We start from the raw sequence: 23861 nt of genomic DNA on the forward strand, positions 1-23861 counted from the left end.
GGCATGTGGGATCTTCCCGGACCGGGGCACGAACCCGTGTCCCCTGCATCGGCAGTCAGACTCTCAACCACTGCGCCACCAGGGAAGCCCAAGGAAAGTTTTCTTGAAGAGCTGTGGCTGATTCTTAAGTATTTAAATCAGATGGAATAATTTTTTTCCCTCAATTTTCCTCATATCATTATGATAAAAGGCAGAAGATGGCATTTGAATTGAAGTCTGAGTAGTATATGCTGCCCATCAAAGTTTTGTTTTTGAACTCAGTTAAAAGATAAAGAAGTTAAAAAAGCATTACCTGAAGTTTATAAACTAGTTAATATCTAAGATTAAACTCTTGAATTTCCAATTGTTATATATAAACTCAGATGTACAAGGTAGTTGGTATTTCCGTTTACACTGATTTACTAATTTAACCCACAACTGCTCTTATTAAAGATCCAAATTTATTAAAATCCAAAATTATCTTGAAAACAGTGGAGCAGGTATAAAGCACAACTTATTTAAAGATCAATAAAGACCATTTAGTGTTCTAAGATCCCTAGTAAAGAGTAGCCATCAGTTAAATAAACCAGTTTACTGAATACCAAAGAATCAGCCCAGGTTTGATTTACAGTAGCTGATAGAGATTCACTAAATCATGAATTTTATTAATTTTATACACACACACACAAACATTTTCCTCCAAATACAGATATCCACAGCTTAGCCTTTTTGTCATTCTAGCTTTTTCCTTCGTGCTTAGCAAATTACCAGAAAGAAAAGGAGATTCCATGGAATGATTTGGAGCAATGGAATTTTCCCCAAGGAACAATTTCTCACGGGACCCTAAGGGAAGGAACACAGATCCGACCTGAGAACAACTGGGGCTAGAAGCACAGTTTCTTTCTCACCTCTACCAGTCCACAGTCTGTCTCCTCATACAAACTTCAGGATGTGCCTGGTTCTGGGGCTCATAAAGAAGTCAACCTCATTTACCTAATGTTAAATTAAACATCATGGGAAAAGCTACTCTTTTAAAAAAATTTTTATTTCATATTGGAGTATAGTTGATTAACAATGTGTTAGCTTCGGGTGTACAGCAAAGTGATTCAGTTATACATATACATGTATCTATTCTTTCTCAAATTCTTTTCCCATTTAGGTTATTACAGAGTATTGAGCAGAGTTCCCTGTGCTGTATAGTAGGTCCTTGTTGGTTATCTACTTTAAATATAGCAGTGTGTACACGTCATTCCCAAACTCTCAGTCTATCCCTCCTCCCCCACCCTTCCCCCCCAGTAACCATAAGTTCATTCTCTTAAGTCTGTGAGACTGTTTCTGTTTTGTAAATAAGTTCATTTGTGTCATTTTTAATAGATTTCACATATAAGTGATATCATACGATATTTGTCTGACTTACTTCACTTAAAATGATAATCTCCAGCTCCATACATGTTGCTGCAAATGGCATTATTTCATTCTTTTTAGTGGCTGAGTAATATTCTAGTGTTTATATGTACCACAGTCATCTGTTGATGGACATTTAGGTTGCTTCCATGTCTTGGCTTTTGTAAACAGTGCTGCAGTGAACACTGGGGTGCATGTATACTTTCAAACCATGTTTTTCTCTGGATATATGCCTAGGAGTGTGATTGCTGGACCATATGGTAGCTCTATTTTTAGTTTTTTAAGTAACCTCCATACTGTTCTCCATAGTGGCTGTATCAATTTACATTTCCACCAACAGTGCAGGAGGGTTCCTTTTTCTCCTCACCCGCTCCAGCATTTATTGTTTGTAGATTTTTTGATGATGGTCATTCTGACTGGTGTGAGGTGATATCTCATTGTAGTTTTGATTTGCATTTCTCTAATAATTAGCGATGTTGAATATTTTTTCATGTGCCTCTTGGCTATCTGTATGCCTTCTTTGGAGAAATGTCTATTTAGGTCTTCTGCCCATTTTTTGAATGGGTTGTTTGTTTTTATGATATTGAGCCGCATAAGCTCCTTGTAAATTTTGGAGACTAATCCTTTGTCAGTCACATCGTTTGCAAATATTTTCTTCCATTCTGTGGGTTGTCTTTTCATTTTATGGTTTCCTTTGCTGTGCAAAACTTTTGAATTTGATTAGGTCCCACAGGTTTATTTTTATTTTTATTTCCATTACTCTTGGAGACAAATTGAAAAAGATCTTGCTGTGATTTATGTCAGAGTGTTCTGCCTATGTTTTCCACTAAGAGTTTTATAGCATCTGGTATTACATTTAGATCTTTAATCCATTGTGAGTTTATTGTTGCATATGGTATTAAAGTGTTTTAATTTCATTTTTTACATGTAGCTGTCCAGTTTTCCCAGCAGCATTTATTGAAGAGACTGTCTTTTCTCCATTGTATAATCTTGCCTCCTTTATCGTAGATTGACCATAGGTGCATGAGTTTATTTCTGGGCTTTCTATCCTGTTCCATTGATCTATTTGTTTTTGTTTCAGTACCACACTGTTTTGATGCCTGTAGCTTTGTAGGATAGTCTGAGCCAGGGAGCCTGATTCCTCCAGCTCTGTTTTTCTTTCTCAAGATTGCTTTGGTTATTCCAGGTCTTTTGTGGGGTGTTGTGTATTTTGGGGTCATGAGAAAAGCTACTCTTTTTTTTTTTTTTAAAGTTGGTGGTTCTATAGCATATTCTGTATTGAGTTGAGCATTATTATTATATATATATATTTTTTATATGTTGGGGGTAGGAGTTTATTAATTAATTTATTTTTGCTGTGTTGGATCTTTGTTTCTGTGTGAGGGCTATCTCTAGTTGTGGCAAGCAGGGGCCACTCTTCATCGCGATGCACGGGCCTCTCACTATCGCGGCCTCTCTCGTTGCAGAGCACAGGCTCCAGACGCGCAGGCTCAGTAGTTGTGGCTCACGGGCCTATTTGCTCCATGGCATGTGGGATCCTCCCAGACCAGGGCTCGAACCCGTGTTCCCTGCATTAGCAGGCAGACTCTCAACCACTGCGCCACCAGGGAAGCCCCAGCTACTCACTCTTAAAGTGACTTTTAAAGTGGCCACAATGCCATTGTAAATCTACCTAGTGTTAGTGTCATACATTCTAGATGTGTTTGCCTAAGATTCATCTTATCTGAACTACTGGGCACTACAGGGTGACTCAGAGTCATCAACAGGGAGAGCACTACAAAGCAGGAAGGGGACAGGAAGGAGTGAACGAGAGGGCCTGGGGATGCTGTGGCCACCACCCTGTGCTGACCACGGCTCACAGAGGCAAAGGTGTGACTCACAGAGCAGGAGCACCTGTGAAACAGGACCCAGTTAGTATCTCCTGTCGTTTTGTATTTTGTGTTTTCCCTAAGGCCCTTATTGACCATGAGAAACAAAAACGTATTTGATTGTCCCCATCACATTTCTTATAAAATTGTTGTTAGGTTGGAGGGAACTTTTATCCCTATTGCCACTTTTCTTAGGTGTTGAAATGAACTCTTCTCTTTACTCTCTCTGACATAATCTTTCCCACGTAAGGAATAGATCATCCTATTGCTTAGAGTCAGAGATTTACTGGACTGTGCCTACAAGTCAGCAAGGCCAGGGTATTAAATGGCTCTCTGGGACCTGTCTGTAGGGTCTCCTCTACTTTCTCTGTTTCCATCTGTTATTGTGACTGGCCAGTGGGCTTAGGTCTGGCTGGAGACGTTAGCATGTAGGATGTGCTTGCAGACCTCTCTTGCTCCTGCAGGCAGGTCCACCCCCCACCTGGCCCCAGGCTCAAGATGTATTTTGTAATTCAGCTTTACTAGAGTAATACTTGGGAAGTTATTGGTCAAGTGCTTTGCCAGTAGTTGACATTTTATTCCAACTATGCTTTCCGTCAGTTAAAACCTGGAGAGAAGAAAAGGTTAAGTCTTCCCTTAACATCCATCACTGGGCTATCCCCATGTGGCCTTTTAAATTTATAACCAAAATTAAATAAAATTCAATCCCTCAGTCCCACCAGCCACGTTTTAGGTGTTTAATAGCTAAATATGGCTACCATATGGGAAAGCACAGATATAAAATATTTCCATCACTGGAGAAAGCCCTATTGGACAGCACTGCCCAAGCAGATTTTTATATCCTACTTTTACAGAGCGCTTTCACCAGTATAGCTGATTTGATTCTAACTCTACAAGGTAGACAAAGCAGGCATTATTGTTTTACAAGTATTTTCCAGTTGTCCTCTGGATAAAAAACGGGTCTAAAGTTAAATGAATTGTTCAAGGTCACACAGCACATTAAGAGATAAAACCTAAGTCTTCCTAAGGTCCTCATTGCTTCTCTTCATATCTGTGCAACAATTACAATGAATATTTTCACGTGCAGATACCCCTATTCAATTCATGAGGCTTTTACGTAAGTGGATAGCCAGGGCATGTGATCCAGGTTTCATGGATTCCTTAATTTGTGTTCTTCAGCTGTTCGTGTATGACATTGCATTCTGGAGGGAGTTCATCCATGTGTTCTTGCATACAGATTGAGGCGTGGCCTTGGATAGATTCTAAAAGGGGAGGAGAAATTTAACTCTCAGGACATTAGACATCAGCAGAAGGGTATTTTGTTCACATGCTGCCTAGAAGCCACTGGATCCCTACAATTACATTAAGACATTTTCTTGTAGATTTTGTGGACTCTTAACAACATTATCCTCATTGGTCAGTTAAAATATAAACCTGATAGCATTTGCCCAGAGAACTTCACATAGACTAATTTAATATTCCTTTCCTCTTTTCATCTTCCACATCTAATTTTACTGAATTAATTGACTAGGCAAAGTATAGCTATTCTTGAAGTAAGAATGTTAACACAAACTTAGAACATTGCCTTCATTTAAAGCAGGCCTTCATTTGCTGACCTAGTGTCACCTGCACAGCATTCACCGGCAGGAATTTCAGCTTCAGAACTCAATCAATATGCATACGTAAAGTCTTGTATTAACCTGCTTCTTTTATATTTAGGTGTTTTCATTCATGGACTGTTTCTGGATGGAGCTTCCTGGAATAGAAACATCAAGAAACTTGCAGAATCACATCCCAAAATTCTTTATGATACAGTACCTGTGGTTAGTATTTTCTAATGATATATACATGGGAGGCTATTTTATACACAGACATACACATATTCTATCAATTCTTGTTATTCACAGTAGCTGTGTTCTATAAGCTTGCTTCCAACATTGAATTAGTGAATACTGAGCTCCTAGGCGAAATGTAAGGTTAAGTTTCTGTGATCCTGTGGTCACATTTTTGTTACTTGATCAATATATAACCTTGTTTTATTTGTGTTTCTGTTTAAAGATACCTTACTTAATATATACTGTTGATTCATTAACACAGAACTCATGGACTGTAACTCATGCCTGAACAAAGCTTATAGTGTTTCCTCTATGAGGCATATCTCAGCCTTCTTGCATTTAGGAACACTAGACAGCACCTCAGCACTACACTTAGGGGCCATTTTAAACAACGAAATCACCAACAAAAAACACAAAAATGCAAAAACCTTGGCATTAAATAAACCGTCAAAAGGATACTTGTTTATAGTTATGAGAATTGAAACAAGAAGGCAGAATGTCACCAGGTTCAATCTCAGTTGGGAACATGGTTGCTGGTGACTCATTTTTTGCTGCTCTGAGAATGCCTGTGAATGACTATGAAAGTGCAGAATATTGACATTAGGATTAGGACTAAATTTTAGTGATAGGCAAATTTGCAAATACAGAATCCAGGAATAATGAGGATTGACTGTATACATATATCCACACCCCCACACACACATATGTTTATGATTTTTTTTCTTACATATACCTTGACCTAAAAATGTGAAACTTGCAAATTAAAAGATTATTATATGAAAACCATACACATAAAAAATTTTTTTTCTAGGACCCATCTTCAGCATGGGCATACTAAGCTATATAAATGCTAAGTTTCTGTTACTGCATCATGAGAAGATGACTAGATAGATTTTCACACAATGTAAAGGGTTGGTCTGGGATAATGATAAAATATAGGCTGAATTTTACATGAATTCTGTTTGTGGGACACTGGAAGCTACTCAAAGGCAATAATCCTTCAGAGCGGCTCTAACAGGTACAGTGAGGGACCAGCTGACAGCCAATTGCAAGAAACCTACCATATATACCAAGATACTGTGGGCAGAGAAAGTTTCAAATATGGGACCCAAATTGAAAGTCACAAGGGCAAATGTTTGCAATTTCAGAAGTTGATTTGGATCCATTTTTTTCTTTCATATGGAAACTCTTAAGTTTGTGGTGAATAGAAGCATTTTATAAGTGGATAATTCTCCCAAAAAAGGAAGTCATTTAGTAAGAAAAATTCTCATTAAAAAAATCCACTTCGTTGAAATACGTCCAACTTGAGTGTTGCAAGTCCTTGTATTTAATGATACCTGAAAAACTGCTTTATGGATCTCCACAGTTATGTGGGAGAGAGACTAGCACCCTTATTAATTAGCTCCTTCATACAATTTGTGCTTAAACCTGAGAAACCAGAAAAAGGGCTCCAAACAGTGGGGCTGTTGAGACTTATCACCTCAAGTATTGCTATTATTACTACTGGAAAAAGGAATTCGAGTTTTAAAACCATTGTTTCACCTTTCTGATGACAGTTTGCTCTTTTACTCTTATATTCAGAGATCAACTTGCCCTAAAATCTTATTGAGATTGGTGAAGTTCAACTATGCTTAACATTCTAGGAACTTGGCTAATGACCCTCTAAGAATAGTGTGGTTGTAGTGTAGTTATAAAGGCAACTATGTTTTAAACAGCACAATATACATAATAGGCCCTTTAAAATAGCCACGTAACATGGGGAGGCGACCTCGTTCTACAATCACTGATAAAAATCCTTTCAGAATATTTTGGGATTGGCCTTTAATAAAGCAACATGATTTTGAGTATCAGTGGTGGCAGATAGACCTTTGAAAAAGTATACCTGATTTTATTATTGTAAGCACCAAAGGTCATCCTCAGGTAGGTATGGTAGGGAGATGCATAAACAACGGATAGTATGCCTTTTCAGAGAGTAGGTGGAAATGACTCTTTTCTCATTTAGCCTCGTATATACTGGCTCTGAAGATAGCTCTGAGAGCTCTAAAAGAAGAATGTTTTGAGCAATGGCAGCACTGCTGACAAAGATAAAATCGATTTAGCCCATAGAAATCTGCAGACATAACTAAAACTTTATGCCAACGATTCCATATTAGGTTCAATTATATGTAAATATAACGACAGCCTTGACTTAAATTTTGTCTACTTTCTTCTAGATGTGGCTAAAGCCTTGTAAGAGGGTAGATATACCAGAACGACCAAGTTATATTGCCCCATTGTATAAGACAAGTGAGCGGAGAGGAACGTTGTCCACCACTGGCCATTCTACAAACTTTGTGATTGCCATGACTCTTCCCTCTGACCAACCCAAGGAGCACTGGATCGGACGGGGTGTAGCATTGTTATGTCAACTTAATTCATAATTAGAAGGTATCACTTCCCTGTTCCTATTTCTTGTTAGATGGTTGAGTAGAAATTATATTTTACTTTTTAAAGAAGTTATTTGGTTTAAATCAATTTGACTAGTTATACTTAATTATAAATTCATTTATGTGCAAATGCAGCCTATATTTAAAATGATTCATACTTCAGTGTGAGGAATCTAACATAAAGACTAAACAAAACACACTGGTATATTTGCTCTTTTTGAATAACTTTATTTTGGGAGCGTTCCATAAGCATTAGGAACATACATAAAATGACACACCACTGTTGACAATGAAAAAAAAACAGCATTTGATCATTTCCAGCTTTATAAATTTTTAAAAAATGATTCAGTTACAACAAAAAAAAAAAGTTTAGATATTTTAGCAAGTATCACCTTGCAGGACCATAATCACATTTAAGCCACTGACTTACTGTTAATGGAATAAATTCACACTGCATCTACTCACTACAGTATTTCTAAGCATAATCACGGCTGATTGAATGCAATGTGATATACACCAAAATTCATATGGATGTCACACAGTGACAGCATCGTACGAGTAACATTAATGACCTCCAACAAACACATGTTAAATTAGACTGGTCAGGCTAAAGGGAATGTTGGAGCCAAAGAGAAATGTAGTGGAATTCAGATTGTCTAGTAAGACTTGAAACTATACACTAGGATGATGTGAAAACTAAATACTGGTGGAACCCTAAACAAAACACTAGCAGCAACTGTTACAGCCCTCTTAAAAGTTTAAAGAAATCTAGCAAATAAAGATAATAGCAGTTTTGAGAGGATATAAAACTTTTATATACTTCAGCATAACCTATTTGCTTTAAATCAGGCATTTCTTTTTAAGTCTGGGAGTATATTCCAGCTGTTGCTTTTCATAAAAGTTTTAAAAATAAGCAGACTTAATGCTGGAATGCAGAATCCTCCTTGGGCATAAAAACCCCAAAATGAACTATAAATATATCTTGGTTCAGAAAGCAAGATATTTGAATTACTTCAAGTTGGCAGTACTAAATAAAATATCAGCACCTTTGAGCTGGGTTGCTTGAGGGGCCAAGCAATGAGATGAGGACTGTCCTAATTCAGTGCCCAGTGCTGAAAGTGATCTACGTATAAAACTCCTACTTGTCACAGGAGGCCATGGAGAAAGCCAGAAATAATTTTTCAAATTCAGGCATAAATTAAGGAAATAACATCTAATAAGCTCCCTTGCTTTACCGCATAAAGAAGAAATACTGGCAACACTCTTAATACCTGAATGCATGTGCTGCTTTCAGTTTTGTTTTTTGTTTTAAAGTTCATGGAGTAAGAGGAAAGGAACTGGGGAAAGGAGGAGGACTAAATGAATACATTTCAAATGGAATGGAACGAGTTTGGCTCTTAAATATCTGAACAATAAGATTTTTAAAGCAGCCACACAGGTAGCCAAGCAGATTAAAACAAAGCTGCCTGCACGTAGTTCAAATACAGTTTACCTGGCATAAGTGAAGACCATGTGGCACACAGAGAGCTACATGCATATGATTAATACTACAAATTATTAGGTCAAAATTCAGGATAAACATGGCTTGCATTTCTCACAAATCATTCACAATTTATGGCAGGAGAACAGGGTACCTAAAAAAAAGAGACTAATTCCTATCAGGCACCAACAGCATATCTTGGCACAAAATGATCACGTGATTTCAGCTGAGTTACTGAACTTAAATGCATCTTCCAAGTTACCTGGTACCGTGAGAGCCATGGTATCAATGGAGATCATCCTCATATCCGTTTTGACACTCCACGTACAGATTATGGACACGGTAAACTTGCGGCCTTACAACGCTACCTCCAGCCAGAGCATGTGCTCTAGGTTCCAATGCCAAACGGGTAGAGCACTACGTTCATTTAAAACTTAAATTTCCCAAATAACTAAAGGAAATCTGAATATTTAGACCATGTTTGGGCTCTTCATTTCACTGACATTTTCTAAAGGGTTTTTTACAATTTTAAGGAAAAAACATTTTACCACGTGCTCCAACCCCTTACCCCCACCAGAAAACCCAAGACAGAAACAAAAGTTAAAAAAAGCAAACCCAAACACCAAGTATAATATTAATAAAAGGACCGTTATGAATCTTTCATTAAACTGAAGCTCACACAAATGTACAATCACACATTTCAGTAGTTTAGGCTGCAAGTTTAAATCCTATGCAAATATATACAAAAATAGTAACTCTAGATTCAAGAATAAGGGCTTTTCCCAATGCTAAATCCATATTCTAATGCAGCCTGAGCTTTCTTCTAGGTGCTATAGTCTACTTTCTGCAGATTCAAAGCTGTGTCAAGTTGATCCCTGTTACCACATGTATACATGGAGCTGAATTAAAGGACAATACAATTCATTTTCAGCACAAAGAAAAGTCTTCCCAAAGTCCATTTAAAATAGTTTTAAAGTTTAAGGGATTTTTTTTGGTTCAATTTCTATTTCTGCATAGCCACAGAAGTTTCTACTAATAAAGAGACTACTTTAGTGTTTTATATGATTATTTTTTTAAAAAGTCTTAATCAAACCTATATCAACATCGGTTCACAGAGTCCCGTTTTTCTCCCTTCTTTATCACAAGCTTTATATTTCTAAAAGACCCCTTCATGCAGGGAAAACAGTACTGAGCACCGGTCTTTGTGGTCAGGCTCAAATCTGTGAACTTGTAAGTAGTGCAAGCCACTGACTTCTCTTTGAGCAATGTGCTTACAGTACAAGGAACAGATGCAAAGCTGCATGGTAACATTCTTGTAATCAGCAGTGATTGCTGGGAATGGTCAAAACTGGAGGTCAAACACAATTTTGTCTTCATAGAGGGCAATTACCAGCATGATGGCAAATCCAAACAGCAATCCTAAATTCTGAAGAATGAATTGCCCCACTGGACAGAAGCCATGTTCTTCATTGTCACCATCACCATGCAACATTTCTGGAAGCTAAAAAATAAATATTTTAAAGCAATTTTGTATAATATTTTGCTCATTTTTTTTACATTTTCCTACCTAAGAAAACTAGTGACTAAAGCACAACTACTACTAACTATTTTATTGAAACAGTTAACCATAACACACATTTTAGTCAAACACTAAGAAATTTTATGCTCTAGCTGTGTACTAAGTAAACACTATATCTGTACCCCCTCATCCCCCAACAAATGCACATAATATATGTACTAGTCACTTTTTTAAAGTTACTGTCCACTGACATTTATGCTGAAGTATAAGACAAGTTACTGTTGCAAATACGACTCTCAGAAAAGAACACCACAATTCCCACATTTACAAGCTCACTGAGAAAGTAAGATTCCTTTGGGGGATATTTCATTCAAAATTGTATCATTTCTTCACCCTTTTCCATCTAAAATTCTCATTTCCAACTGCACATTTCATCAAGGGTACACATTAACAGACAATTCCAAAATTGGTATCTCTATGCCCTTAAAAGCCATTATTTTCCTTCCGACAACAGACACAGAAAATAGTATACCAAGGCTACACAGCAGAACTACCAAGTTAAGCACACTGCCTTCACACTGTACTCTATTCTCGTAAGTGATAAAATTTTTTAAATTTTAAAGTTTCCAATATCTTTAAAGGCACAGTGCATTGAAAAGTACAACTCAACTTCTAAAGCACAAGCATATATTACATTTAAAGATAATCCAGGGACTTCCCTGGTGGTGCAGTGGTTAAGAATCTGCCTGCCAATGCAGGGGACACGGGTTTGAGCCCTCGTCCGGGAAGATCCCACATGCTGCGGAGCAACTAAGCCCGTGTGCCGCAACTACTGAGCCTGTGCTCTAGAGCCCGCTAGCTGCAACTACTGAGGCTGCATGCCACAACAAGTGAAGCCCGCACACCTAGGGCCTGTGCTCCTCAACAAAGAGAAGCTACCACAATGAGAAGCCCGCGCACTGCAACGAGGAATAGCCCCCGCTCGCCGCAACTAGAGAAAACCTGCGTGCAACGAAGACCCAATCCAGCCGAAAATAACTAAATAAAATTTATTAAAAAAAAAAAAAAAAGACATAGTTCAGGGACTTCCCTGGTGGCGCAGTGGTTAAGAATCCGCCTACCAATGCAGGGAACACGGGTTTGATCCCTGGTCCGGGAAGATCCCACATGCCGCGGAGCAACTAAGCCCGTGCGCTGCTACTACTACTGAGCCTGCGCTCTAGAGCCCGCGAGCCACTACTGAAGCCCACATACTGCAACTACTGAAGCCCGCGCGCCTAAAGCCCGTGCTCTGCAACGAGAAGCCACTGCAATGAGAAGCCTGCGCACAGCAATGAAGACCCAACACAGCCAAAATATAAATTTAAAAAAAATTTAAAAATAAATCCATAGTTCAAAGTATAAAACTTAAATCTTTAACGTGTCTAAGGAAATGAGATTTGCTGAAGATGGAATGTATGTGATTGTAAGCATAAATTCTTCCCACCCAAACCTAATCAAAATTGCAAAAGAACTATTCCCAATTTTCATGTTCACTTTTCTGTTTTTTTTCAAGTTTGCAGTGAATATCTACGGAAAGATGACATTGATATGCTACTCTCTATTGGACACTAAGCTTTACTCCAAACAATATCTTGGTGCTTTGGGGTTTAGGGAGGAGAAATGTAGCGTTAAGTACATAATGCCTGCCTAGGAAGAAACGTCCTTAATCATTATTAAATAATGAGTACAATTAATCCAACTTCCATGCTCTGACAGTGCTACAGTATATTTAACAATCACCTGAGGGTCCTATTTAAGAAGTACTTCACGCTGGTCATCTATTCTGTTTAGAAGTCTAAGGCAGTAGTGTACGCTAATGGAGGTTACTGTTCTTATCCAGCAGAATTAAGTAGTTGTGACAGAGACCATTACAAATGTCAAAGCTGAATAATTGTGACAGAGACTATATGGTCCACAAGCTTAAATATTTACTATCTGTCCCTTGCCAACCCCTGGATTAAGACTAAAACTGGCCAGTTCCTACCTATGGTCTTAGTAAGAAGACTATTTTATTACGTTTTTCCCCAAGTTTTTATAGTTACAAAAACTTTCAGTTCTAACTTTCCTTAATACTTAAGCATAAACATTGTATGTTTCACAGAAATATCCCCTCTAGATATGTGCACATACCAACAAGAAGAGGCACCACAGTGCTTCAATTCTATCCTGAATGCCAACACCAATGTTGTCTGTCATAACCACAGCTAAGAGCCAGCCAGTACCTACCTCTCTGACCACAGTTGTTAACATGCAACAATGCTCCAGATTGGTTGATAAACAGGTGCTATCCAAAGCCCCCTAAAAACCAGATGCTTCCAACTGGGTATCCTAAAGGTACTAAAACTTCTGGTACTGTTGCTATCTTACTGAATGACTCTACATCAATAAAAACTTCCCCCTTATAGCCAAAGTGGTCTTTGTAAAAGAAAAATGAGATGTCATTGTTGCTTAAACCTTTTAATGGTCCCCCAGAATTTACAAGATAAGCTCTAATCTTTTTAACATGGCATGTTGTGTGACTCATGATCCGATCGCCAACTACCTAATTAATGACACTGTAGATATATTATCTATTTCCTAAGTGAACCCTAAAATATATGTGGATAGTTTGTCCCTGTCTTCTAGAATATTTAGGTGTTCCCAATTGTGACATTATAGCTACTCTACAAAGAACATTTTCGTATGGTTTTATTTTTATTTATTTGCTTGTTTTATTAGCAGTAATCATTTTACTTTATTTCCTCAGAATACAGTCCCAGGAGTAGACTCACTGGTCAAAGAATGATGCTATTTTATTATTCTGTTTTCTTATATGCCCTTTCCTCTTGCTTCCGATGAACTCTTTTACCTTCTTTAAGACTTGGCTCAAATTTCCTATTCCAGAAAAACTTCCCTAATTTTATTACCCAATTTTTTAGCCAGCCTCCCTCTGTAGTTCCACAAACACGTTGCACCACTCTATCATAACACGTATCCAAAGAATTATAATTAATGGCTGCTTTTCTTCTTCATTAGAATATAAATCCTTACTGTAATGACTCTCTGGTTCTTTTTACACTTTTAGCTCTCTAATGTAAGAATTAGCTCATTCATTCTTTATTCAACTAATTATGAAGTACATCTCCAGCAGTAAATGAAATATGACAAAAACGCCTGCCTTCCCAGAACTGATATCATAGTGGGACACACAATGAGCTCAATAAACGTTTAATGTGTTATTAGTAGATTGAGATACAAGTGCAAAGGAAAGAAAAGTAAAGTAGGAATAGAGGATGTGAAATGTCGGTGCAGAGACTGACATTTTAGATAGGATGCCTCAAGAAGTGAGGGAGCTAGCCAGGAGAATGTCTGCGAGATATCCCACAGGAGTGACCAGCAGGAACCAGGGCCTGAGGCACAGTGTGCCTCGTAGAGGAGCAGGAGAGGAGGTGAGGTAAGGTTAGGAAAGTTAGTTAGGGATGGAAAGGGAGAAGTAATGCTCAGGAGGATTAAAAACCCTGAAGGTCAAAAGAAGAACTTTGTGCTTCTACTCTGAATGAGATGGAAAACCATGGAGGGATCTGAAGCTCACAAGTGACATGATCTAATCTTACAAGGATCACACACAAAAAAATCTCCCAAGGTGCGTTGTAGATATAGAGTGTGGTGGACAGGGCAAGGGCAGAAGCAGGGAGAACAGTTAGAAAGAGAAAGATGATGGTGGCTGGAGTGAGAGTGGAGTGGAGGTGATGAGGAGATGGGAGCCCTCAGCAGATGTGGGAAGGACAGAAAGAGGGGAGCCAAAGAATGATACTCAGGGTTTTGATCTGCGCAACCAGAAGAATAAAGTTATTATTAATAGATGTGGGATTCTATAGGTGGTGCTGGTGCAAGGAGCAGGGTTGGCAAATATCAAGAGCTAGTTTCTGAACATATTAAGTTGGCAACACCTTCTAGATATTCAGGTAAGCAGGTAGACAGGCTAATCTGGAGTTAAGGAAAAGGCCTGGGCTAAAGATGTGAACTTAGGAATTATCAGCCAATAACTATTTAAAGCCATAAGTAGGTAAGATTACTTAGAGGCCTTTCACCAACATTCAGAGGTAAGGGAAGAGAAGAAGATCCAGCAAAAGACTAAGAAAGCTAGAAAGGTGGGAAGCCAGGAAATGGTGGTGGTACAGAAGCCAACGGACCAGGAGGCATCCCAAAGAGAAGAGAATGATCAACAGCCAAATGCTGCTGTTAGGACAAGGGAAATGAAGATGGACAGGGTAAGTGACCAGTGGACTGAGCAATAACGTCGTGGTCAGTGGTAGAGCTGACAAAGTAACATGGCAGAGCGGTCAGGGAGAAAACCTGATGAGCTAGACTCATGAGAGAAGAGAATTAAAAAACAAGAGCGGGTGATTTGCTATAACAGGGAAGGAGAGTAATAAATAGGGTGGTAGCTAAAACTGAAACTGGATTTTAAAAAGATCCTTTTCCCCTACCGTTTTAAGATGGGAAAAGTAACGAGGTTTATACGATGATAGAAATGATCCAGCAGAGAGGGAAAAACAAATGATGCAGGAAAAAGAGGGGGAAATTTAAGGGAGTTAGTGAGAGAGGGGATAGATAAGGTCTAGGGAACAGTCTGAAGGAGCTGGCTCTAGCTAGGAACATAAACATTTCTTCATAGTAAAAAGAACGACGTTAAACAGGCATCGATACAGGGAAATGAGTAGAAACGGTGATGAGAGAGCTGGTTGGAGCTGGTCTTGGTGGCTTCGGTGTTCTCCATGAAATAGGAAGCAAGGTCATCAGCTGAGCGTGAGGACAATAAATGAGGTATTAGAGGCCTACGGAGAGGGGGGGGAAATGGCTGCCTCTAGGTACAAAATATAAATAATTTTTATTTTTTCTTATTTTCTAAACTTTCTATAATAAATAGTCATTAAAAATTTAGGTTATATAATTTGATATGAGACTATCTAACAGATCCCACCAGAAAGAAAAGTGAATACAATATCTAGTTAAAAACAGAAAGTAACCAATTGTTAGTTCTGCAAACGCACTGCCTAACATATTTAGGATATTAAAGTAAAATTAATTGTTAGTGTTTAGATTTATTAACTTTAAACTGAAGTTAGAAATAAGGGAAATTACATAAATCCCTTGGAATATACATCATTTCCTGCAGAAGACTGGCTTACCTAAGAGGTATAGTATTTCCTTCTTGTTTGCTATAAAGCAAGCTCGAAGAATCACTTTGTTAACAACAAAAAAACATTTACACCCCAATATTACAAAACCTTCAAAGTAGTATAATAATTCTGTAATTTTATCTTTTTGTGTGTGTGTGTGTGTGGTACGCAGGCCTCTCACTGTTGTGGCCTCTCCCGTTGTGGAGCACAGGCTCCGGACGCGCAGGCTCAGCGGCCATGGTTCACGGGCCCAGCCGCTCCGCGGCATGTGGGATCTTCCCGGACCGGGGCACGAACTCGTGTCCCTTGCATCGGCAGGCGGACTCTCAACCACTGCACCACCAGGGAAGCCCTAAATGTCTTTTCTTTATTTAAGATATCACATGTCTTTAAAATGGGTTATATTTATTAGTCTTTCAAACTACATCCAGATTTCTTCCATTTTTGGACGTTGCATTCTATTTAGATTTAGTGTAACAACAAAAATATAAAATAAGCCGTCTTACCATATCCACCAAGGCTACGTAGAGGAACATGCCTGCAGTGATGGCAAAGATCCAAAGTGTGATGTTATTGGCATACTGACCAACAGCTGTGCCTATGAGCATGCCTACGTAAGCCATCATGGCAGAGAGGAGGTTGTATACAATTGCTTGCTTTACAGTCATGCCTGCTTTAAGAAGAACTGCAAAATCACCTGCAGTTAAGACATAATGTGAGTTTTAAAACCACAGGATTTTACACACAAATGCAGGAAAACTCCAATAAAAAACAAAATTAAGAATGACATAAAAAAGATATAGCTTTATAATGAAATTTCACTTTTTACTTAAACCTTAATACATACAAAAACTTGGGTGAATCTCAAAGGCATGATGCTGAAAGATAGTCTGAAAGGTTATACATGATTCCATTTATATGATATTCTGAAAAAGATAAACCTATAGTGATGGAGAACACTCAGTGGTCATCAAGGGGCAAGGACAGAAAAGGGATGTGACTATAAAGGGATCGCATGAGGGGGTTTGTTGAGGTGATGGAACTGTTACCCTTGATGGTGGGCAGCGCTGACACAAATCTATATACATGTTAAAATTCAAAGAACTGTACATCAACAAGCAAGGTCAATTTTACTGGATAACGTGAAATGAAAACTTTAAAAAACACAAGAAAAACATAAGAAAAAAAGGAACTTCACCACTGCTCTTTTCGTGAGTGGCAAATAGAGCTTTCTGCTCTGATCTCTGCCCTTTTTTCAAAGGGAAATGGGCTAAGAAAGAACAGAGGTAACAGACTGTATACTGTTTATGTTTTATTTATTCCAAAAGAAAAATTAAATCTTAATTCTGAAAATCCTAAAAATGTAAAAAAAGAATAAAGAGACTTTTCTAAAGCTAAAGCTGGAACACTAGGTAAAGAAAGGATTAAATATTGTTTAGAGAGACATTACTAGAAGGGCAAAATGCTGCTAGAACTAATAGTCTTTAAGCTAAAGGGTCAAAAGCAATAGTTTTACTAATTATAACAATTTTTTTTAACTTTTGTTACTAAATATGCCAATGTCCAATCAATTACTGAACATTCAGTATATGCAAGGTAATATATAGAATACTGAGGTGGGGGGCAGGGGCTTGTTTCTTTCCCCTAAGAAGGGATCTTACATGACTAAAAGTACATGATCTGGGTTGTTTTTTTTTTAAGTTATCATTACAAGGTTCTCATTTACAACAGAGAAGCAGAAGTTAACAGCAAAGAAATCAGTGCAAGGCATTATTTTCCATGTTTCAATGAATTGCTACAAACTCCATCCTGCAACATTATTTGGGAAAGTTAAGATAATACACCTAAGGAGATTATCTACCAATGGCTTCTAAACTGCCATTCTCCAGTTTTCCATCTAATACTATTCTTCCTACATCTTTTCCCTCTGATCCTAAATACTTAATTCTCCTGGTGAGACTTGGATTCAATGTCAGCTTTTACCACTTCTCTCCCCTAGAGTTTTAAGTTCCTCTGGCCTTTCTTCCTCGGCCTCCTCTAAGGAAAGAGTTCCCTAACTTCTTCCTCTGCAAATTTCCTCACCATATTTTTAATAATTCACCCATCAGTTGTATTAAAGGGACAATTTCATTAAGCAGGCAATTAGGTAATACAAAATGAGACTACAGAAGTGTCTTTTAGGTTATAAAATACAGTGTTTCCTTTTGTAATTTCAAAATAGGATTTTAAAAGGAGCATTACTGAATACTCAATGAACCAAATATCACAGGTAAAACTCTATCAATTCTGATGCCTTCCCTGATATTACTGCGTAGGAAGATGATTGCTTTCATCCCTGAATAACAACCAAACAGCATGAATTAACTAGTCAAGATTCAAGATGAATTATTTAGTTAATACTTTAAAAAATTAAGGTGTAACTTACATACACAATTCCCCCCTTTTTTGACCTTGTGTTCTATGAGGTTTGACAAAAGTACATACCATGTAACCATAACCGCCATCAAACTACAGAACTATTTCATCATGACCTGCCCCTGCCCCCGCAAATTTCCTCAGGCCCCTCAGTCCTAGGCAATCGTTGATCTGCTTTGTGTCCCTACAGTCTTGCCTTTCCCAGAACATCATATAAATTGATTCATACAGTATGTAGTCCTTTGAGTCTGCATTTTTTTCACTTAGCATGATGTGTGTAAGATTCATCCATGTTACAATTTATATCAGAAAACCACTGCTTTTTACTGCTAAGTGATATCCCAAAGATGAACAATAGCTTGTTTACCCATTCAGCAGCTTCAAGACGTTTAGGTTGTTTCCAATTTGGGGCAATTATGAAGAAAGCCACTATATACATTCATAAATAGATTTTTGTGTCAGCGAAAGTCTTCATCTCTTGCATGTAGATACCTAGGAGTGGGGTTTCTGGCAGCAACTTATGAGAGTTCTGGTTGCTCCCCACCCTCTTCAGCCCACGATGACAAATCCAGTACCTGAATTCTCATTTGTTTATCTGTTATCGGTACAACTTCTTTACTGAAATGCCTGTTCAAGTCTTTTACCCATTTTTTGTTGTTGTTGAATTGTTGGTTTTCCTTAAAAATTGTTGGTTTTCTTTAAAAATCCTAAGTTTTTTGTCAGATAAATATTTTCCAAATTTTTGTCAGATAAATATTTTCCAAATACTTATTCCCAGACTGTGGCTTGTCTCTTCATTCGTTTAATGTCTTTTGTGCAGTTTTTACTTTTTATGAAGTCCACTTTCTTACTTTTTTCCTTAGTGGAGCATGCTTTTGGTATTGTATCTAAGAACAACCTGCCTAATCCAAAAAAACACAAAGATTTTCTCCTATGTTTTCTTCTAAAAGTCTTTTATATTTAAATTTTCTTCGTTTAGATCAATGATCCATTTTGAGTTAATTTTTGTCTGTGGTGGGAGGATTTTTTTTGCAAGTAGACATCCAATTATGGCAGCAACATTTGTTGAACAAACAATTCTTTCTACATGGAATTTCCTTTGCATTTTTCTTGGATTCTATACTCTGTTCCACTGATTTATGTGCCTATTCTGTAACCAATATAAATTGTTTTGATTATTGTGGATTTACAGTAAGTCTTAAATTCAACTTTGGTGTACATTTTCAAAATTCTTCTGGCCATTCCTTTCCCTTTCCATAAAAACTTTTGGAAAAAACTCATTTATCTCCAAAAAAGCCTGCTGGGATTTTAACTGGGAATGTAATGAATCTATATAGAGAATTAGTATATTAAAAATACTGAGTCTTCTGGTCCATAAACCTATAATAGATCTTCATTTAGGTTTCCTTTGACTTCTTTTGTTGGCAAATTGTAGTTTTCAGCATACAGATTCTATGTAATTTTGTTAGATTTAACCAAAGTAGTTTGTGTTTTTTGGTGTTACTGTAAACAGTACTATTTAAAAATTTCAATTTCTGATTGTTCATTGCTAGCATATAAATGACTTTTATATGATGTTTTGTATCAAGATGAATTATTTCATTTAAAAATCTATCTTTGTCCTAGTCCTACCTCAGGTTATAATTCCTCAAAGTTATCTGCATATTTTTCTACCCTTCCCTTCTCAGTAAGAACCTGTATAAACATTTGAAAAATAAATCAAAAGGAATATCCACAGTTGGAATTTACACTGAATAAGCAAATCTGTTCATCTTTTGCTAAGTCAATATTCTTTCCTTTCTGCTGACAAAGGATATCATTGGCACAGAGAATGAGGTGTGTCTGCCAAAGCTGTTAATGTGATCCAATGTTATAATTATGTCAGTATCTGTTAATATCAACTCTTGAGATTTTTAAAAGTATTTTAAGGTTCTTTTTGTCTTAAATAATGCATGTATACACATGTATAAATCTAAACAGTGAATGTTCAGTTTTTCCTGGACAATTCGGCACATTATGAGTATCTTATTTTTAATTTCTATTTAACTCAGTACACACGAGAGGAAAGGAAAAAATGGACAGCATTACAGATAGCCTCTCTAAGCGAAGTCTTAATAACATAGCTACATTTATTTATCAAAATGTTATTTCCTTGAAGTTGAAACATTACTCAATGTCAAGAAGAGAGTTTGGATCATCTGCCCTTCTGGATTATCCTCAACCTCACTTCCCCTTTATACATTCTTATACAGGTTTTCTTACAAATTATTTTTCAAATGTTTCAAATACAGCTCCTTACTGAAAGGGTGGAAAAAAGTGGAGAGAATGCAACAAAATAATATTGCAACTTGCTTAAATTCAGCTATATAAGTTTGGCAAAAATAGAAGAAAGAGTAGTAATAAATCAGGTAATTTCATCCATTACCACACCCCGCAGCAAACATGAAATGAGAGATATGGGTTCTCTATTTCTTCAGATGGTTTCAATTTCTGCACACCTCAGAGTGAACCTCCCTATATTGTTTTAAGGTTTAAAAGTACACACGGTTTTTCATATCACATTCCTAAACACACACAAAAAAAACCCTACCTGGAACACCATTAGGGAAACAGCAATCTGTTCAGAAGAGGAACATCAAATCTTGGAATTACTGACTGGACTGCGGATCAGGATCTCCAAGGTACTACAATGTAATTTCAACATAAGTGACCCCTGAACAACGCAGGGCCCCAGTCGAAAAGCTGCATATAACTTACAGTCAGCCCTCCATATCCTCAATTCCACACGTGCAGACCAACTGCAGATCGTGTAGTACCGTAGTATTTACTATAGAAAAAATCTGCATATAAGTGACCTGTACAGTTCAAACCCATGTTGTTCAAGGGTCAACTGCACATGTTTTCCCCCTTAGGGTACGACTTTAGTATAGAAATCTCAGATTAGTTTTAAGAATTCATAATAAAAAATTTAGCTAGGGCAAAACAGGTTTTATATTAAATAAATTATCCTGGAATGTGACGTATTGTGCTGCTTTGCCAACATCTTAACCTATTAAGTGAGAAGAGGACTTGTCGCTATCCACCTGCCATGCATCTTTCTCAGCCTCCAGGGGACTGATTTTTCCCTTGCCTGGGAATTCGAACTAAGAAGCTTCTATGTCTGTCTCTATATTCTATTCCTCCCCAAGCGAGTAAGAGTAGATAATCTAATCAGAGCAGAGGCATATATCTGGCCCTATTTTACCAAAGTACTTCCATTACTATGCCTTAAAGGCAAAAATTAGGCTCCATGAGCTTTTTTTTTTTTTTTTTGCGGTACGCGGGCCTCTCGCTGCTGTGGCCTCTCCCGTTGCGGAGCACAGGCTCAGCGGCCATGGCCCACGGGCCCAGCGGCTCCGCGGCATGTGGGATCCTCCCGGACCGGGGCACGAACCCGTGGTCCCCTGCATCGGCAGGCGGACTCTCAACCACTGCGCCGCCAGGGAAGCCCACATGAGCATTTTTTAAAACTTCCTTTAGACCACTTCCACCTTGTTGATGGATAAAAAAGCCGAAGCCTTTTCTGTCACCTCCAGAGGAGGAAGCTGAGTTATTTCTTTATGATCTTTCTTCCCTAGCAGCTCAGGCAACTAGAATATGGGGCAGTTTATGTCAATTTAGCACAAGGCATTGGGGAAAAATGTACATTCTCATAATGTCTCACTCCTCTCCTTCTGGCAAAGCAGATGTATACTTTGGATTGGTATTTCCTTTCACAGCAACAGTAACACCTTAATCTCTGGTTTGTGGGGTAAAACAAATAAAGATTTGGGTCTCAATATTTCACTGAGGTGTCCTGGCTCAAGCTTTCACCAGAGCTCTGCACTGGGTATCAAGCAAGCACTTACCTAGCCAATAAGATACGTATTGCATTTGTTTTACATGTGGCTATTGTTGTGTGTCACTCCCTCAATAAGAAACAATAGGAAAAAAAAAGGAGTAAGTGCCAGGAAGGCAACCATCCCTCATTCCCAAACTCTCTGCTACCAGTTCTGTGCTGAAGTGGATCATGGGGGGTAAGGGCAATTCAGTATAACCACACTTAATCATGAAGTGGCCTGACATACTACTTTTAGGGGGTAGTGGGTGGGTAGGAAGGAAGTTGAAGGTTTCCCTAGCATACTGTGGATGTGTGTGTGACCAAAAAAAAAAAAAAAGAAAGAAAGGTTAAAACTATTAGGCAATGTTTCTCATATATAAAAACTGACAAGTCTTGATTTGTGTTGCTATGGAAGTGCAAGGAAGTATTTGACATATCATTCTCTTACTAACATAGGAAAGTAATTAGAGAAGGGTGTGAAATACAGTATCTGCACAAAAGAACCTACATTGTAAGAAGCAGGACATCTATTTGGTGCTTAGTATATTTCCATCTAAAATGGAAATACATTAAGCACCAAAAGAAGGACCTAGAGAAAGTAAGTGATAAAGTTTAGAGGAAATAGTAATCCCGAGGCATGGGGTACCGGAGGACTGTACTGAAGTTACAGGAAAAAAGACTCTTAACATGCTATACTAGATAGAGCTAGTAGGACAAGCCAATTAGGAGGAGGGAATAAGCAGAGAAACAGGTTCAGGCACCCAGAGTGCATGTTTGGTGAACTGTGTTTGGGTGAAGTGGAAAACAGCAAGTACAGTGAGTGAGGCGGGAAAGGTAGGTAGAAGCAGATGTGAAGGTCATTGAGAGTAGAACTAATGAATCTCAGCTTTTGCTTTATATATAAGGAAAGGGGACTGAAAGATTTTGATTAAATAAGCAAGTCACATCTAGTCACATAATAACACAGTCACATGGCAAGAAGATATATCTGGCAATAGGTATAAAAGACACACTGGAACAGAATGAAACCAGAGATATAAACGTTCACTATGTAAACTGCCCAAGCAAAAGACAATGAAGGGTCTGGGTAAAGGATTATGTGGCATAAGCAAGATATATGACTGCATGTCCAAGGTTGACAAGGTAAACAAAACTATAAGGAATCAAGCCCTAAAGAATCAGCACCAAATAAGCACTAAGAGATTTTTTTGCTTTATGTGAGCAGTTGGTAACTTTCTAAGAAAATTATATGAATTAATTCTATTCAAAGGGAGCAAATAAGTGTACTGCCAATCAAGACAGTCAAATGATATGATAGATGTCTCACAGGCTGATAAATTCAAGAAAAATCTTAAGTTAGAAAGGGCACATGAAGAAATTCCTTGGATACTGAAAAGATGTATTTTTTTTTCTTTCAAATTAACATCATCTCACATCCCTCAGATATTTTCTATGTGAATGTACACATTTTTTTCTTCCATTTTTCAATTTATAGAAGGAAACCAAAACACAAGAAGAGAAACTAAAAAACCATTGCTAGATCAATAAATGCCCACTAAAACAACAGAGAAATATCACTGTACACCTTATAAATTGGCAAAAATTAGAAAGTTAATGCCAAGTGTTACCAGGGATGTGGAAACATAGGAACTCTCAGTTATTGCTGGTAGAGAGGACACTAGTTCAGCTACTCTGGATAGTGATATGGTACTCTTAGGCATGCATATCTTAGGACCCATCAATTCTGTTCCCAGGTATATACCCCAAAAGATGTTCTCACAAGGGTCTCTAAGCACCAAGTCTACCAATGTTCAATGCACCATTATCTGTGGTGGCAGGAAATTAAAGAACAGGTGGTGTGTCCAATACTAG

General features: G+C 37.8%; 2 protein-coding genes across 2 annotated transcripts in view; one reads left to right on the forward strand and one right to left on the reverse strand.

Annotated features, from left to right (window-relative positions):
* Positions 1–7727, forward strand: part of DNAH7 (dynein axonemal heavy chain 7) — a 284014-nt gene extending 276287 nt beyond the window's left edge. The window contains exons 67-68 of the mRNA XM_024733634.1: positions 4971–5074; positions 7300–7727. Of these exons, the coding sequence (XP_024589402.1) occupies positions 4971–5074; positions 7300–7506 (311 nt within the window). The 3' untranslated portion in view covers positions 7507–7727. The remainder of the gene's footprint in view (positions 1–4970; positions 5075–7299) is intronic.
* The window catches only part of SLC39A10 (solute carrier family 39 member 10), a 64025-nt gene continuing 47888 nt past the window's right edge, over positions 7725–23861 (reverse strand). Inside the window, exons 9-10 of the mRNA XM_024733631.1 lie at positions 16222–16412; positions 7725–10493 (exon numbers count right to left, since the gene is read on the reverse strand). Coding sequence (XP_024589399.1) covers positions 10335–10493; positions 16222–16412 — 350 coding nt within the window. The 3' untranslated portion in view covers positions 7725–10334. The remainder of the gene's footprint in view (positions 10494–16221; positions 16413–23861) is intronic.

The sequence above is a fragment of the Neophocaena asiaeorientalis genome, unplaced genomic scaffold (genome assembly GCF_003031525.2).
Source record: "Neophocaena asiaeorientalis asiaeorientalis breed wild unplaced genomic scaffold, Neophocaena_asiaeorientalis_V1.1 scaffold24, whole genome shotgun sequence".
NCBI classification, from domain to species: Eukaryota; Metazoa; Chordata; class Mammalia; order Artiodactyla; family Phocoenidae; genus Neophocaena; species Neophocaena asiaeorientalis.